This window comes from Rhea americana, unplaced genomic scaffold, assembly GCF_003343005.1.
Source record: "Rhea americana isolate MKP2758 unplaced genomic scaffold, rheAme1 scaffold_46, whole genome shotgun sequence".
Classification (NCBI taxonomy): Eukaryota; Metazoa; Chordata; class Aves; order Rheiformes; family Rheidae; genus Rhea; species Rhea americana.
The window spans coordinates 4,375,817-4,392,718 of NW_028186601.1; the positions used below are offsets into that span (position 1 = coordinate 4,375,817).

The 16,902-nt window shown below is 37.0% G+C and overlaps 1 protein-coding gene across 1 annotated transcript in view; it reads right to left on the reverse strand.

Annotated features, from left to right (window-relative positions):
• Positions 1-6,333: 6,333 nt before the first annotated feature.
• LOC146589410 (regulating synaptic membrane exocytosis protein 2-like) overlaps positions 6,334-16,902 on the reverse strand; it is a 96,338-nt gene continuing 85,769 nt past the window's right edge. Inside the window, exon 7 of the mRNA XM_085316247.1 lies at positions 6,334-6,612. Within this exon, the coding sequence (XP_085172373.1) occupies positions 6,334-6,612 (279 nt within the window). The remainder of the gene's footprint in view (positions 6,613-16,902) is intronic.

The following is a 16,902-nucleotide window of genomic DNA, read 5'->3' on the forward strand; positions in this document are numbered from 1 at the left end:
AAAAATAATTGGAAACACCTTGATTTGGGATTTGATGCAAATTGTGCAATTAATTTTTATATGTGACTAGTAGAAATCACTGAGTATTACTGCCAAACTTGAGCCGGAATGGAAAAAAACCCTGCTTTCCCTCCAGGGTATTCTGGGCTACCCTGAGGAGACCAAACTGAAGGATGACTATAGCCAATTATCCAGTAAAAATATCAGCTCTAGTTACATAAGGGAATCTGTAGGGAAAAAYTCTAATACCTACAGAGTTCCAGTGAGAAAAAGGAAACTCTGTAGATACACAAAGACTCCTGGACCCTGTATCCTTTGCAGGATCAGATGGAAGAAACTAAAGTAATAGGCCAGTTGGGATACAAATTATTTCTCCCTTTGAATTCAATATGAACAAGGATGGGTTTTCTTAAAGAGGAGAAAAGACTTGAAGCAGGAAAAGTTAGGTGTGATGGAGAACTTCAGTACTCTCACAGAAATGGCACATGTGAGGAAATGTGCAATATATAAAGAAGGTAGATGAYAGACAGAAAACATGGACTGTGGCAGCTGCAGGACATCATATTCTGAGTCCCTAGCTCATGAGATTTTGAGAGGTTTGGAGTCACTGTTCAGCTCAGAAAAGACTGAATTTATTCTTTTGGACTGCATGAAACTAACAGAGAAAAGTCTGTTTCCATTACTGTGATTCCATTATGGAGCCACAGAGGCTTTGGTTATATTCGAGGCTTCTACTGAGCGCTCAGATAACACACAACAGTCATTACAGACAATCTGATTTGGTTTCCAGCAGACTCAAAACATTGGTCATTGCCTTTTCCAGTCCTTCAAATCCCACAGCGGTGGCAGGAAGCACATTCTTCCAGCTGTTCCTCTCTGGCCAGCTCTGTCTGGTATCCGAGTGTCCCTAATGGGACAGACACTGAACAGCTACTCCACAAATCATGACTGCCAATTGCTGTGAGAGAAYAAAAATCAGGGCACAAAAGAGGAGGTCTTTTCTCAGCACCTAAGAATTGGCAGGTCTGATATCAACAGCCATCAAMTGTGGTTTTGCATCTTCTGTTAGTCAGATTACTGACTTCTTTCATYTACTTTCGATATTTCACTACTGTCCTACCTTTTGTTGTTCATCCAAGAGGAACCTTAACATGAAGGCTGCTCTGCATCTTACAGGAGAAAATCTTCCCTTTGATTCACAATCTTAATTCATACACTAAAAGCTATCTAATGACATGATTTTAAATTATGAAGATTTACACACTTTGTGTCATGGCTACCTTGAAAACTACCTCTTCCTTTTGTAATTCCTCGACCGTATCAGCTRTACCTAAGCTATCACACAGAAAAGACGTAAGAGCAAGGTAGGAAAGGATCCTCTGCTTTCAAATATAGTTCCACTTTGAGCCAAGAGAGTTGAAATTTGCTGACTTTTAGGGGATTCTGCGAACCTTTTCTTCTCCCTTAGGGTTTTGAAAAGGAGAAAGGAAAGCTAAGAAGAGAAATTTGTAGCTTTTAATCCCAATGGACTCTGAGTAAAAATAATAATTTAATTTAGACTTGTAAAAATGTACTTAAAGACTATCTTTACATCATGTACAGGATGATCAAAATTTACAAATTAAAACAATTTTCAAAAGCAGCTCTATGTGAAAAGATCATTTCTAAAAAAGGTAAGCAAATTTRCTGAGAATCGTAGTACTAAATAAAGCTTGTTCTGTGAGATAGTCTTTAGTATCAAATTGACAATATGTAGAATGTAACCATGTCATTAGAGAGAATTCTTTAGCCTCCGTTTATTTTARGTCTACTTATTTCAATTTGAACCCAAAATCTGGTTTAGCATTTTGATGGGGGGGGGGGAGGGAGAAGGGCATCTTCTGAGACAAGAATATATAGCTGGAAGGGACTTCTTGGGTCATTAAGGCTAGTCCCTTGCTGCTGGACTTTCAAATCCCTCAAGTTTGAAGAGACTTAGTATTTGCAAGGGGCTATACTAACAGCATTTTTTTCAGTCACTCATCAGAACTGTATTAGGTGCTCTGCGACAACTGCCCTACTTATTTTATGGCTTCAAGAGTGACAAAGTGAGCCTCAGGATCTAATTCTTTGCTTGCAACAATCCTGTTTAGCCAGATCAACTAATGGGAATACCTGGGACCAACTGCAAAACAATGCTTTCAATCAGCAAGGCGGTGAGGAAAAGCAAAGTTAAATGTTATTTAGGGTAAAAAAATGATGTTCATACAAAATAATATTAAGCACCAAATATACTGAATCATAGCAAATAATGATACAGAAATCAGGTTGAAAGGTTTCTAAAAGATTTTWTGAGTTCAATAGTTCTTCCTCTTGACTGACATACATTTAGGGACCTTTTCTTTAAAAAGTTGGGCTTTACAGACCATACATTTATTATTTAATACTGTATTTAATACTTCTTCAAAATCAAAAAACAATCTTCATGCTCAGAACCTCTAAATGATGAACCTGAGGATGAAATGAAGTTGCATTCCTGTTCCTTTTATGGTTCTCAAATGTCTTTACTGGCTATTTATTTTCAGTACAAACAGAAGTAGCACTGTAATTATCCTTCTATGCTAATGCTTTTGTTATTGYATTAAAATTATTTTAAAAAGAATACATGGCATTCACTGGCATAAACACTTGTATTATGAAATGGCTTCTCCTGGCTTATACTTGGCTCTTTCTCAATACAATTTTACAACAGTATGTCTATATTATATTCCTATTACTGCAAGTTACCACTTTTACAAACAATATAGTATGATTTGCTTTCATGAAGTAGAAGGAAATAYAGTCAATCTTCTCTAAATTATTAAGATCATACTAAGTAATTATTAGCAGTATAACTTGTTAATTCTGATATGCTTATTAGGACCAGAGGAAGCAAAATACAATAATGTTCTTAAATTTATCCAAAACTCATCTCTTACTGGCTAGAATAAAACTAAGATGTCACTGATTGGTACTGTAAAACAAAATATAGATGTGTAGATGTATGAAAGAAAAGTTTACTGGCTTACAATTAATGCAWATTGGACAATATGAATGAAGGCTCAACATATTTTCTGGAGGTGGGAAGAGTGTCAGTTGTGCAGAAGCACCACGTTTGCCAAAACATGCTGGGAGACGATGCTGTAACAGTAGTGCAAGCTGGTCAGAGTATTTTTAGGCAYTTGATACACTTTACACATTAACCATGCACAAAACTAACATACAGGATAAATCTTCGGATAAAAGTAAGTTACTTCCATCAAGCGCTACCCTGCCTGATAGTTTACTTTCACTTCCCCATCAGTAAACAGTATCTCTGAAAACTTTCTTATGAGAAGGTTCACCTTGCTTCCTTCTTGAATCACAATAATCTAAATATTTTTGCCATGCAGCATAGTGCAACATTTATGAACGGAGTGAGAGAGAGAGAGAGAGAGAGAGAATAATCCTTTTCTTGTCCTACAATAAACATTCTCCATTTCCTCAATTACTAGATTTTACCTCTTCTTTCACTGGGAGGAAACACTGTGTTCACATTTTGTGCTGAACAATCATCTAACCCAAGCTGGAAAACCTAAAAATGTACAAGAGGTAACATCTGTCTAGACTATAAGCATACAAAATTGTATTCCATCACAAAGCAAAAAAATGTATTCATAAATGCCATCTAAATAGATATTGACAACACTCTCCTCACCATGGTCTACCTACAGTTGTAACCATACATAATTTGCCAATTTTTATTCAGTTTAAATGTTATCTGTGCATCTAGCTTTGACGTCAGAGTGAGAAGAACAGAAGTAACTCAATGAGAAACRAAAGTGGGTAAGAGGAAGATTCCTGAAGGTTGTTCAAAGTAAGGACACTGGGCTTGAACTTACAAAGAGGAAGAAAGACAAACTCACTGGTCGTCAGAACAAGGAGTTAGGAAGATTATTTTAATTACTGAGTACACAAGGGCATGCTGACATACGGGAGAAACCAAGAAATACTGGAATGTAGGAAAGAAAATGAGTATACCATGTAGAACTGCATAGCCTAAGGGTAAAGACTTGTCTATTTTGGAGGGCAGGGGCAGGGAGGCAGCTTGCTATAATACAGCATTTTGTCTGTTCTTCTTCTTGCTCAGGGCTTAGGCCTTTGCATATCAAAGCCTTAGCACACTTTGAACCCYGTAAGGAGTGGGTGGGAGTAAGAGTCATCACCAAGAAATCATTTACACACCTGCATGTGAATCACATCCTTCCCTCTTGGAACAGTTCTGGGGCCTTCTTCACTCATGCCCTAAATATATTAAATCTTGCATATGATCTGCATATAGAGAAGGATGTGTAGATTGTTTCTGAAGCCACCTCTTGACAGATTAGAGGAGAAAAGTCTCATAACATGGTTACTGAAAACTTACTACAAAATGGACAGAAGAACCAACACAGTGTAGAAGAAATTGCCTGGAAACGTCATAGGAATTAAGCTGTTGCTTGGCTACCAAAGTCAGCCTAGGCACTGTTACATAGTTACTGTCTCCTTGTATCTCAATTTGAAAGGCAGAAAAAATAAAGCACAACAGTAGGTATCACCTATATAGAAAGTACCAGTCCTCACTGGGAGAATTACAGAAATTAAAACCAGAGAAATCTATTACTCCAGCTAATCATTGCCRCTGCCAGAGGAAGTGTTCATCATAGGACATATAGAGCCCATTCAGGACAGGATCAAAAACCCTGCTGGTATCATGCTACTGGTTGCTCTATACTGCTTGAATTATATTTTCTTGAATAACTCAGCATGTCTACAATACACCATCAACTGTTACAAATTAAAGCAATCAATGTACTAGCTTCGTTTCTTGAAATTTGGCTTTAAATCTGACCGAGAGCCCAATTTACAGCATAATCCATCAGAAGGACAAAACAAACTTCACGACGGCATCAAGCATCCAACTGGCAATTCTGTGTTGAGCCCAGTATAAGAAGTGAAGAAGATAAAAGCTCTGTTTCAGGACTGAAATATATTTTACAATGTTAATCATCCTATTACAATGCACTGATAACCTAGTAATGTCCAGAGCTGCAGGCTGAAAGAGCAGCTCTAGCTGTCAGATGGTAAAGTGACAGATAGGAAGCCTGGTAGGTATGTATGCCATTTCTAGACTAGTTTCCTACAGTAAAGGTTCTTACATGGTTGTGCTGTCTGCCCATCTGGWTGTTTTCCCCCCTCACTAAGTTTTGAACCTACTAGACAATCCACAGTAGATAGAGGTCTCAAAGATAATAGTTTCCTACAAGTTTAATGAAAATAAATGGCTGCAAAGAGCCACAAATTAATGCTCCCATCAAGAAGCCAGAGCCCTGGTTGGACTGTGCCAACCTCTATTTACACAGCTCTTTTCCCAATAGGCAGGGGACATGGGAGAGATACAGGAGAGCTCCAGGGGTTTAGGAGATTTGATCAAAAACTGGGGTATACTAAGTGAGAGGTGAGATTATTGCATTGTGGGCAGGAAAGGTGTAGACTCCGATAGCTCAAATATCTGTGTAATAACTATAGTTAAGATGAAATGAAAAAACTAAAATGTTTATATGTACATATCTATCTATATATACGTGTGTGTATATATATATATATATTTGACAGATGTATGTTCATCTCAAATTTATATACCTATGTATATCAGGTCTGATTACTGTGAGACTGCTGAATCTAAATTTGTTTCACAGAAATGGTCATTTTCACTCCAACACATCACACTTACTATCAAATTAAATGGGATCCTTCAAAAAGGCACCAGTGTCTACCTCTATGCATGTACTATGTCTTAAATATCTTAATGTAACAGATGATAAAAATTGAGATAAACTTTTAATTCAAAATAGGAAGAATATTTAACACAGATGTCTTCTTTTTGGAGAAACTGGGGTCCCTCCAAAGGGGATGGAGGATGGGCCTATGAAGCTATAATCTGATTTCCTGCCTCAGTTGAGTAGTGATTTTCAATTACTGTTCCTGCTTATTGGAAAGAACACCTTAATAACTGCTCAATATTAAAAATTAACAGGTGATACACTAATGACTGAGTCCAAACAGTAACAGAAAATGAATGAAGGATTGGAAGGGGAGATAGAAGAAAGCATACCTAATGAAAAARGAAAATTTCTATTTGAGTCTCTCATCTACCCTGCTTGCTTGGAAGGATTTTCCTAGTCCCTCCAAGCAGCCCTAYGCAGTTCTCACTCACAAAAGATTTTCTCTTATTACATTCCTCCCCAGCTGCTCTTCTCCCTCTGTCTCTAACTTTCTTGTTCACGCTTCCACACTCTAACCAGCAGTTAAATTCATATTGTCATTTAGTCCTCTCCTGACATGTCTTCCTTCTCTTTCTTCAACCGATGTAACTGTTGAATTTCCCCATACTCCACATTCCTGACCTCTTGACACTTTCTCTTCCATTTGAGTCGGCTCTGCTGCCTCCTGCTGCAGTTCATCCCCACCAATCACTTTGGCTTTCACGCAGTGGTTCACCTTTGATGAACCACTTCTCAACAGACTGTCTGCTGCTGCTCTCTCACCACAGATGTGGAGCCCTTCATCCTGGATCTACACATTTTTACCAGTCTCACAAATTTTGCTAACCTTCCTTTAATACTGGTATCATCCTATGATATGAGTACCTTCCTTTCATGCTGATTTAAGATCAATGTCTTACAGGCCTCTGTTTTCATAAGAGTTAACAAAGGAGTTTCTGTATTTTTAATCCAAAATTCTTTTGTCTAGAAGGTAGATGATTCCCAGGAAGTTACTGTTTTCATGTTGGCCAATTATTCTCAGTCAAATCCAAACTCTCTTAGCTCAAAACAACACAGCACAACAAAGCATATTCACCTCTCTGGTATTTAGACACACTGGACAGACATGTCATAACTCAGGAAGAGAGATGGTGATGGGTTGAAGGCAGAACTGGACAACTCAGTTAGCAGTGGTGACAGGAAGAAATGCAAATTGGCTAAAAATGTCGAAGATTTATTAGCTCCTATAACATATTTTCATATGACAATAGAATTCTTGGTGATGTGCAAAAGATTTAACAAAAAACAAGTTCAAGGATTTTCCTGAGTTTTACCTGTGTGATCCCTGATGGTAATTTCAGTCCGTACCATCCCTTTAACATTTTTATACAAATGGACAGAAAAAGAACAGTGAAAACATCAAAAACTCAGAATTACTAATATGAAGATAGAGGCTGCTGCAGAATTTACATGCAAGTATTTAAGAAATACTCTGACATCCAAATAACCCTCCTGAATTTAATTATCTTTGTGATCTATTCATTCAAATGTAGTTGAAATTAGTCAGGGGTATATAAAACTGCAAGATGTTACAGAGGGTCTACACAGGGTGATAAAGTATATACCCACACTCACAAAAAGATGACTGCATGAAACTTATTTTCTTAGGCTATATTTATGGTAGTGAAGTCTACAGGGCCATGGCAGTGGCTCATGCACTGACCCACAATCACCATCACCCTTAGCCCCCTCCCCATCAATATTGTGACCAAGGCCAGTTAGAGCTCTCCCAAATAGGCACAATTCAGGAGACAGCAAAGGCATGGGAGGATTCCAGTAGATTTTAGGGATGAGGAAGCGTTACATAGGTTAGCCATACAGATCTCAGCCAGGCCTTGATGTTAACAAGAGTAGACTCTACTCTTTTTATTTTTTTATACAGAGGTAGTCTTAAGCAACCATAACAGTTAGAGCTTTAGAGGCTCCAGAAAGAGACCTCCGGACTCCTTTTTATGTACGTCGTGTATCTTCAAAAGTCATGAGTTTAGGATGCATTAAGGTAAAATTAAGAATGGTAGAAAGTTTCTTCCTCATTCCAAGAAAACTGAGACTACTCAACACACAAAGCTGGCAGATGTTTAAATTCATCTCCCTACTGAAAAGAGACAAGCATGATGGCAAAAGCCAAACATCAACTTGGACCACCTGAGAAAATTTATATCAGAATTGCAAAGAATCCTCTTTCCAGTAGGGTTCTGTTGAACAGTTCCTACAATCTGCCAACACTCTGCATGACAGCAGCTGCTTAGCTGCTTAAATGGAATAGTAAAAGGCATGCAAGTTAATGCCTTTTCCTACTTGAAGACACTTCTGTAAAGAAGCTGGTGAACTGCCTGATCAGTTAATTTTCACGCAGACTCACCTTTGACTTATAGCTGCTGCCAGCACCTGATTGCTCTCAGTATGCTCACTGAATATGAAGGGTCTCTCAGCTTGTGCATTGGCTGAAGAACTACACCAGTATGGTGTTCAGCCACTGGGCAGTAAATGGCACAGCACAGCAAATAGTTTCTTGTTGCCTGACAGAATGGTGTAACTCTCCAGATTTTTACGCATTTTGTCTACTTAATTACGAGTGATTTTCTACACTACTTAGCATTTCTATCCCTTTATGGATGAAGACATGACTTAGGCTTTGGATACAATGGCAAAGTACAGTAACTGCTATAACAGGAATGCCCCCTGTCAAGAAAACAGGTACATTTTGGGAAAACACAGGCAATGCTTTTAACTAGAACTACAAGTTTAACAGTGGTTTTATTTGAGCTTTGAAGATCCATTTGGGACATGTGAATTTTTACAAGATGAATTATTTCAACCTGTGAGTTTGAGGCTTCAAAAACAACTCAATCGTGCATACTCTTGAAATGACTGAAAAAACTAAAACATTAGTAAATGGTGTAAAAATCATAAAATGTTGACATTTCAATCAAGTCACACTGTTTCATATATATGCTTATTACAAAAGAATTTGTACTTGCCACTGATACACTTCAGAAATCAATGATTAAATTAATGCAGTATAAAAAAGATCTATAAAGATTTTTTTCTGATGCTTTTAAACTATAGCACATTTTTATGCAATAGTAAAACAAAAAAGACTACTGCTTTGCTAGAACAAAAAGTACATTACAGTTTTTAGAAAATCTAGGACATAAAGTTTCTATAAAAATCAGAATATTTTTAAGGTGTTAATATATTATCTTTTCCATTCAATACATTAGTTAAATTTTACACTTCACAAAATAGCCAAGATATCCACCCTATAAAAATATCAATAGTCACTATTCATTAACTTAATTAATCACAAGGAAGTCATTTTTCTTTCACAGTACAGATTTATTCTTTACAGGTCTTACTGCAGCAAATATTACCAAGAAGAGTGCTTATTAGTGTGAATATCTTCAATTAAGTCTCAATGTGATTTCACAGACTGAGCTAAAAATAGGTTTTGCTGGCACCAAATTCTACCTAGGTAATGGCAAAATCTAAGTATTACATTCCTATAATTAGGAAATTGGATCAAATCTGAATATAACCTTGTAAGCAGAGTTTTAATTCATACAAAAGTATATACATAATGTAGTATTTCATAGTGTATTCAAAAGCTTGTAAGAGTGAAAACAATTCAATGACATTTCTACAAACACTTTCAGGAATAACTAAAAACTCTCTAAAACAGGTATAGAAAAATACTCCTCTCAATTGTTAAGAATTGTTATGTTTTGATTACTTACAATAAAAGCTAAGATTGCCAAGAAAATATCTCCCAGAGGTTCTGTTCATCTTACACAGATACAGAAGAAACATAAATTAAAATAGGAAATTACTTTAGCTGACAAAAGGGGGAAAAAAGACATTTTTCCTGTATTAAGAAGTCATTCATCTCTTCCTAAACACACTCTAATAGTAGGAATGGTTTGAGAACAAATTGCATGTTTTCTCCTACCATGCCATGCTCCAAATGACAGTTTTTTGCTTCTTAATACATACATCCCTGAACAGGAAAAGACAGTTTAACTTAACTTAAATATGCCTAGTAGTATTAGAGAAAATTCAGTCATATTATTTAAGTATGACAGAAGCTGTACTGATATTTCAGAAAAATCTTAGATGAATTCCTCAGTCGTAAACTACTAAAAGAAAAAAAATGTAGCAAAAATACTGAGTTCACAAGTATATGGCTTGAACTAGATTCTCAAGTTTCCACTGAATTTAGATGCATTTGTGACTTCTTCAAAACTCCCACTATCCATTGTCAAAGCATTTGATAATTGCTAAGTATCTCATTTTGGATTTATTTAATTTAGCTTCATCAAATTGAAAAAAAAAATATATCCTAGAGCACTTCAATAGCAAGGCGTACATGCAGAAAGACAAAAAAAAAAATTCTTTGTTGCTTTATTACTAAGACCTGACCTTAATAAGTCAAGTTCCTTGACTCTTGCCAACAAGCAACATCCAGAAAATGTAGATTCTGCAGGTTCTGCCCAAGGGACAAATCTGGTAAACCTCACTGAAGTGCAACTACAGGACTGTTCTCAAGAAGCGAGCTGGCAATTGATTTATTTTATAAAATTCAAGAGGAGAAGAAATAGAATCTCCATCCCACTCTCCATCCCACTCTTCTCCTTTTTACATTGCAACCTAGAGGACTAAACCAGGATCGAGGGAGATCTGGATTCAGAGATCCTCCTCTACTGGAGAGGACTATAACATTTTCTGCTTTCTTGGAGAGCACAAAGCACACATCAACTCCAGTATTTTGCAGTGAGAATAATTCTTATCCTATCAACTGAAGTTGTGCTGGCATGCAAAGAATGCAAGATCCAAGAGGTCAAATAAAACATTGATAAGAGAACCAAGACGGCAGGCTAGTGGTTAAGGCACTTTGTTCATGAGTAAAGGGTCCAGCTCCCTGGTCCCAGCACTGCTCATGTGTTTTCTGTGAATCATCATTGCTACATTTAACCAATTCTAAATACCTTTTTTTACACCATTTCTCCTGTAAGAGTTTTCTGTTAGTGGCATATACAGGTTTTGAGTGATAGCATCATCACACTTCATCAAAGCAAGAATAAGCCATTCAACCTGAATGGCCTGGAGATGCCTAGATATATATCCCAGTCCATTACAAGGGAAACCAGCACAAGTAGCTGAGAAACATGCAGGAGCCTACACAACTGTATTCTCAATATCTGCATGATTTCCTATGGGCAGTATATCTTGGGCTGTGTTTAAACTGTCCATTTCATCCTATGGAGATTGTAAATCAGAATCTTATTTATAATACAGGCATAAGACATCCTGATAAAATGGGCAATCTGAGAGTACAGTAAAACAGATCTTTTCTAATACCACAACACGCATGCAGTTGTGTATAGGTTAAGGCTACAGAATTGTCCTGAGTTAGTTTACAAAACACATCTTTAAAATCACTTTTACTTCTTGGGACACTTTCATGATTTTTACGTTGAGACGGTTATTTTACAAATTACCTTCTATTCTTGGAAGCAAATCCTCATTTATCAAAAGGATAATAATGGTATTGCTGGTTGTGTGGGCACTTTTAAAGTCATAACTTCAATACTGAGATACGACTTGCCAAAGGACATCTAGTATTTCCTTCTCTGTAACTACAATGAAGGAAATCTTGTGTTATTATAAAATGCTGAATTAGAAAAGATGAAGCTCTAATGAATCTGTAAATGCAAATACTGCATTTATTTATTTTTGATGCTAGAACCGTGTTTCTGATAAGAGACCAAGAGCAAGGTACACTAGCCCTCTTCTTGCTGGCCTTCAGAGATCTGGAGCAAATCTTCCATAGCACAGCATAACTCAGTAAAGGTGCTTGATAGAAGCAATGTTTAGATGAAAGTTATCCTTCTGGAATAATGCAATCACTTATTTTCAGCAATGTTAAAAATTGGCAGTACTAGAAATATTATTTCATCTGGAAAAAAGTAAAATGGAATTTTATTCCCTAAGGTATAGACTATATATTATATAGATACATAGAATAATAATTACAGCTAAATATCTCAGTATCTTTTAGGTGAATTGAAGAGTGAATAACTGGCAGAATGCAGCATGAAATCACCTACAAAGTTCTTCTTTTTGCTCTCCAATTTCTGTAGGATGAAGTGAGAGTCTTTTTTCACAGAGTATCTAACAAGAAATTCATATATATTTTATCATATTATATCACATGTTAAGTAAAGGATTATAAAATCACAAAAGGATTTTTCAAACTAGAATAGTCTTATGGAAAGCCTAAATTATTCTGCTAAATAGCTCTCATATAAACTAAAAGATAAATGCTCTATGAATTGAATTAATTCATGAAGAACTGTGACTGTGATGACTTTGCTTATATAACAAACCATATTTCTTGTGAAAACAAAAATAAAAGAAGTACAAACTTTTTTGGGAGGAGATGTGCATTTTTTTAGCAGGGATCTTGTGAGAATTCTTGTGCTCTGAATAAAGAAAAGCAGTTTAGCAGTATTCTCACCAAGAAAGATCACCCTACATTTATCTATTTATACTGCTAATTATGAAAAGAATGAAAATTGGTAGAAGGTCAAGCTGGGTGTTCTGATCTCTCTTACAGCTTTCTCCTTTTTCTCCTTATTAATGAGATCAAGTGGTAATGTAAGTAAGCCGCTTTTTTAAGGAAAGGGTGACAACATGGAAAATAATTTTTAGAAATGTAGGTAGATTTTATTACTCACATAAATGCTTACAATCAAGGGATTTAGCATCATCTCCACCATAGCTGGAAAGCTCACGGGTGGAAATCTCACTGAGTTGGTAACTAACTACATGTTATAGGCAGAGTTCAATGAGTGTTTTGTGCCTGGGGCACTATTGCTCAGCTGGTATACACGAGCTGCACATTTTGTCCAAAAGTAAGCCTTTTATTCTTATTTCCATTTCTCAGTAGAGAATTTTCTTCTCATCTGCCTGGAAGTTCTGCTTACATATGGCACAAGGCATCTCCTATGTGCTACATGTTAGAAATGTTTTTCAGAGGATCACTTCTGTAAGATCGCAGCTAGTACTCACTGGAGTTCAGTTCTGACACCTCAGCAATATATTTCTTTTCACTGCATACATCTCTCACAGAAATATCAGGACTAACTTTATGAAATACCAGGAGTCATATGTACCTACCTTCAAAAACATTGTTATGGACAGTTCTATCAATTTTGTACTGCATTATTATCTTCTTCCTCACCCCTCTACCTACCTACAGAAGAAAACTTTTTTAAAACAAAAATCTATCAGTTTAGTAAAATGTAGTTAAAATCTTGTGTGATCAGCCTTTCTAGTCTGTTATGAAGTATATTTATTTCTTAGACTACTTTCTATGGTTTATTTAGTAAAAGTTGATTAATGTTCTTGGCAATGTATTTATCATAATGACACTTTCTCCTTGGTAATGGATTCAGGTCACACTTCTCAAGTGATCAGTGCAACAAATTGGCCTTAATCTCCTGTCAACAGCTAATCCTATATTTCTCTCAATGTAATACGGGCTTATTCTGAAACTAAATCAGATTATACATAAAGAATACTGATAGAATAGTAATACTACACATTAGAGCAATTCATTAATATTATCAAACCATCTCTGAAATGGGAGTGGAAATAAAAAACTAATACAAAAGGCTTGGTTCAAATCACACGAAAAATATATGTGATTTTAAAAATGTAAAAGATGTAACAATATTAGAAGTAGTACATCAAATTTTAGTTGAGTTTTGGCCACATAAATTAATTATACCGGTAAAGAATGACAATGTATATTATGAAAACAACCATTTAGCTCAGTAATTTGTTTGCTTACTGTAGTTTATCTCATTTTAGACAACAAAGGACAGCCGATGTAGGTGCTTCTTCAGCTTCCAGGTTAGTGATAAATTTTTTCTTTTTTAATAGAAAATATATGTACTCTATGCATGCTAAAAGACTGCTTTTATATAAATCCCAACTTTGAATTGAGAAATGTAAAATTCCATACAAGACCAATGTTCACAACAGACTGCTTTTAACTACTCCAGTAATTGAGGAAATTTCTCAAAGGTATTCCTGTGAGAATATAAATTATATATATACATACATACATACATATATATATACATACATACATTTATATATAATATATGTATATAAAGGTATTCCTTTAGCTATTCTTTATGCAATGAAAAGAGTACAGGAATCAGAACTGAAGTCAATTTCAATTCACCTTGACACCTCACTCTAGAGTATCTTGTCTTTTACCTAAGTCTTATTTATATTAGTAGACTTTCCAAAATCTTTGAAATTACTTTCGTCATCTAATCATTAGCTTGATTTCAAGGTCAAAGGAAATGCAGGGATGTCCACTGCTCTTTTTTCAAGCTTGGCAAAATACTAACCCTGTATTTTCTTGCACTTAAAATTTTCTTTAAATGAAACAATAGGTGAGAAATATCACAACAGTGATGCACATTGTTAGAAAGAGGCAAAGCAATATGAACTTTCTGAAAATAAATTACAGCTCTTCTTTAATTACAAATGGAAACCAGAGAATGAGCCTTGGCTATTTTTATTCACGTTTTCTGTATTCTCATGATCTTAATACTGACATTTTTTCTTCTATTTATTTTCCCACAGGGATAGTGATCCACAGAGCACCATTTAAGCTCTTTTCCTATAATAGACATAAGGAAAGACGTCACCCACATTTACTGTATATTTGGATTCTTTTGCTGTCATCAACTGAAAAAGAGTCTATTGCTAGTGATTGTCTTAATGAGGTTAGATCCAGACCTGTCCGACTTCTTGAATTACAGTTTCACTTTCATAAATTAACCTTAATAGGCTTGGTCAGCAGCTTTACAGGCTTAGTAATTTTCAAAGCATTTTAAAATTGTATTATTATATCTCTCAGGAGAACACTGCATTGCTTATATTGCTTATTCAGGTCTTTGACATATTTTAGATGTATTCAACTCTTCCTCTGGAGGCCTTCCAACACAGAATATATACTATATATAATATACACTAACTATAATTGAATGAAATCAAAATACCTTTCTTAGGACAGAACACCAATTATATCTTCTCATATTTTACTTTTATTTGATTAAATACACTGATATCTTGTTAGATACTCCATTAATTTTCCTAACATCACTGTTTGCTTTCAAGATACCCCATTAAAGAACTCAGAACTTACTCTCTTGCCTGCATCACATCCTCTTTTATGTAGATGTGCTTGTTCATGGACATTAACATTTCTTTACGTGATGGATTATATCTTTTGATATTGTTCATGTTGCTTTTAATACTCTTAGACTTGTATAATTACTACGTAGCTGTTTGTAGGGCATCTTAATGTCCTAGGAATTGATTTCCTGATGATTTTTCAATTGTTTCCTTACAACTCCTGTTAAGTTACAAGCAGGCTCTTCTTTTAAGACAGTTCTTCTTATTATAAGTTCTTCTTATTAAGTTCTTATTATAGTTCTTCTTATTAAGACAGTTACTCCCTTTCTTCCCCTCAGGAACAACAAATCAACATACCCTCTACTCTCCAAAACACAAGTAAGAATTCCTGCTTGAATAAGCTAAAAGAATTAAAGAGTAAAATCAAATATATGTTAATTTGTATATATTTAGAATGTCAATTTCCCAATACCATGCCTAAATCATAGAATCATAGAATCACAGAATCAGTAAGGTTGGAAGAGACCTCTGGAGATCATCTAGTCCAACCTCCCTGCCCAAGCAGGGTCACCTAGAGCACGTTAGACAGGGTTGCATCCAGGTGGGCCTTGAAGATCTCCAGAGAAGGAGACTCCACAACCACAACCCCTCTGGGTAACCTGCTCCAGTGCTCCGTCACTCTCACGGGGAAGAAATTCCCCGTCACGGTCAGGTGGAACTTTCAGTGCTTCAATTTCTGCCCATTGCCTCTTGTCCTGTCACACGGGGCAACTAAAAAGAGTTTGTCCCCGTCCCCTTGACACCCTCCCTTCAGGTACTTGTACACATTGATCAGATCCCCCCTCAGTCTTCTCTTCCCCAGGCTGAACAGGCCCAGCTCTCACAGCCGTTCCTCATAGGGCAGGTGCTCCAGCCCTCTGATCATCCTCGTAGCCCTATGCTGGACTCTCTCCAGTAGCTCCATGTCTCTCTTGTACTGGGGAGCCCAGAACTGGACGCAGTACTCGAGATGAATGGCAGCACAGCCCTCAGGTGTGTCAGCCACTCCTCCCAGCTTGGTATCATCAGCAAACTTGCTGAGGAGGCACTCTGTCCCCTCATCCAGGTCATTGGTGAAATGTTGAATAGGATGGGACCCAGTACTGAGCCCTGAGGGACACCACTAGCCACAGGCCTTCAACTAGACTCCACACCACTGATGACGACCCTCTGAGCTCTGACTTTCAGGCAGTTCTCAATCCACCTCACTGTCCACTCATCTAACCCACACTTCCTGAGCTTGCCTAAGAGGATGTTATGGGAGACAGTGTCAAAGGCCTTGCTGAAGTCAAGGGACACAATGTCCACTGCTCTTCGCTCATCTCCCCAGCCAGTCATTCCATCATAGAAGGCTATCAGGTTGGTTAAGCAGGATTTCTCCTTGGTGAATCCATGCTGGCTACTCCTGATCACCTTCTTTTCCTCCACATGTCTGGAGATGACATCCAGAATGAGCTGTTCCATCACCTTTGCAGAGATGGAGGTGAGGCTGACGGGCCTATAGTTGCCTGGGTCCTCCTTCTTGCCCTTCTTGAAGACTGGAGTGACACTGGCTTTCTTCCAGTCCTCAGGCACCTCTCCAGTTCTCCAGAACCTTTCAAAGATGATGGAGAACAGCCTGGCAACAACATCTGCCAGCCCCCTCAGTACCCGTGGGTGCACCCCTCCTGGGCCCATTGACTTGTGGATGTCTAGCCTGCCCAGAAGGTCTCTGATCCTATCCTCCTCAACCAAAGGAAAGTCTTCCTTTCTCCAGACTTTCTCCCTCACATCCAGGTTCTGG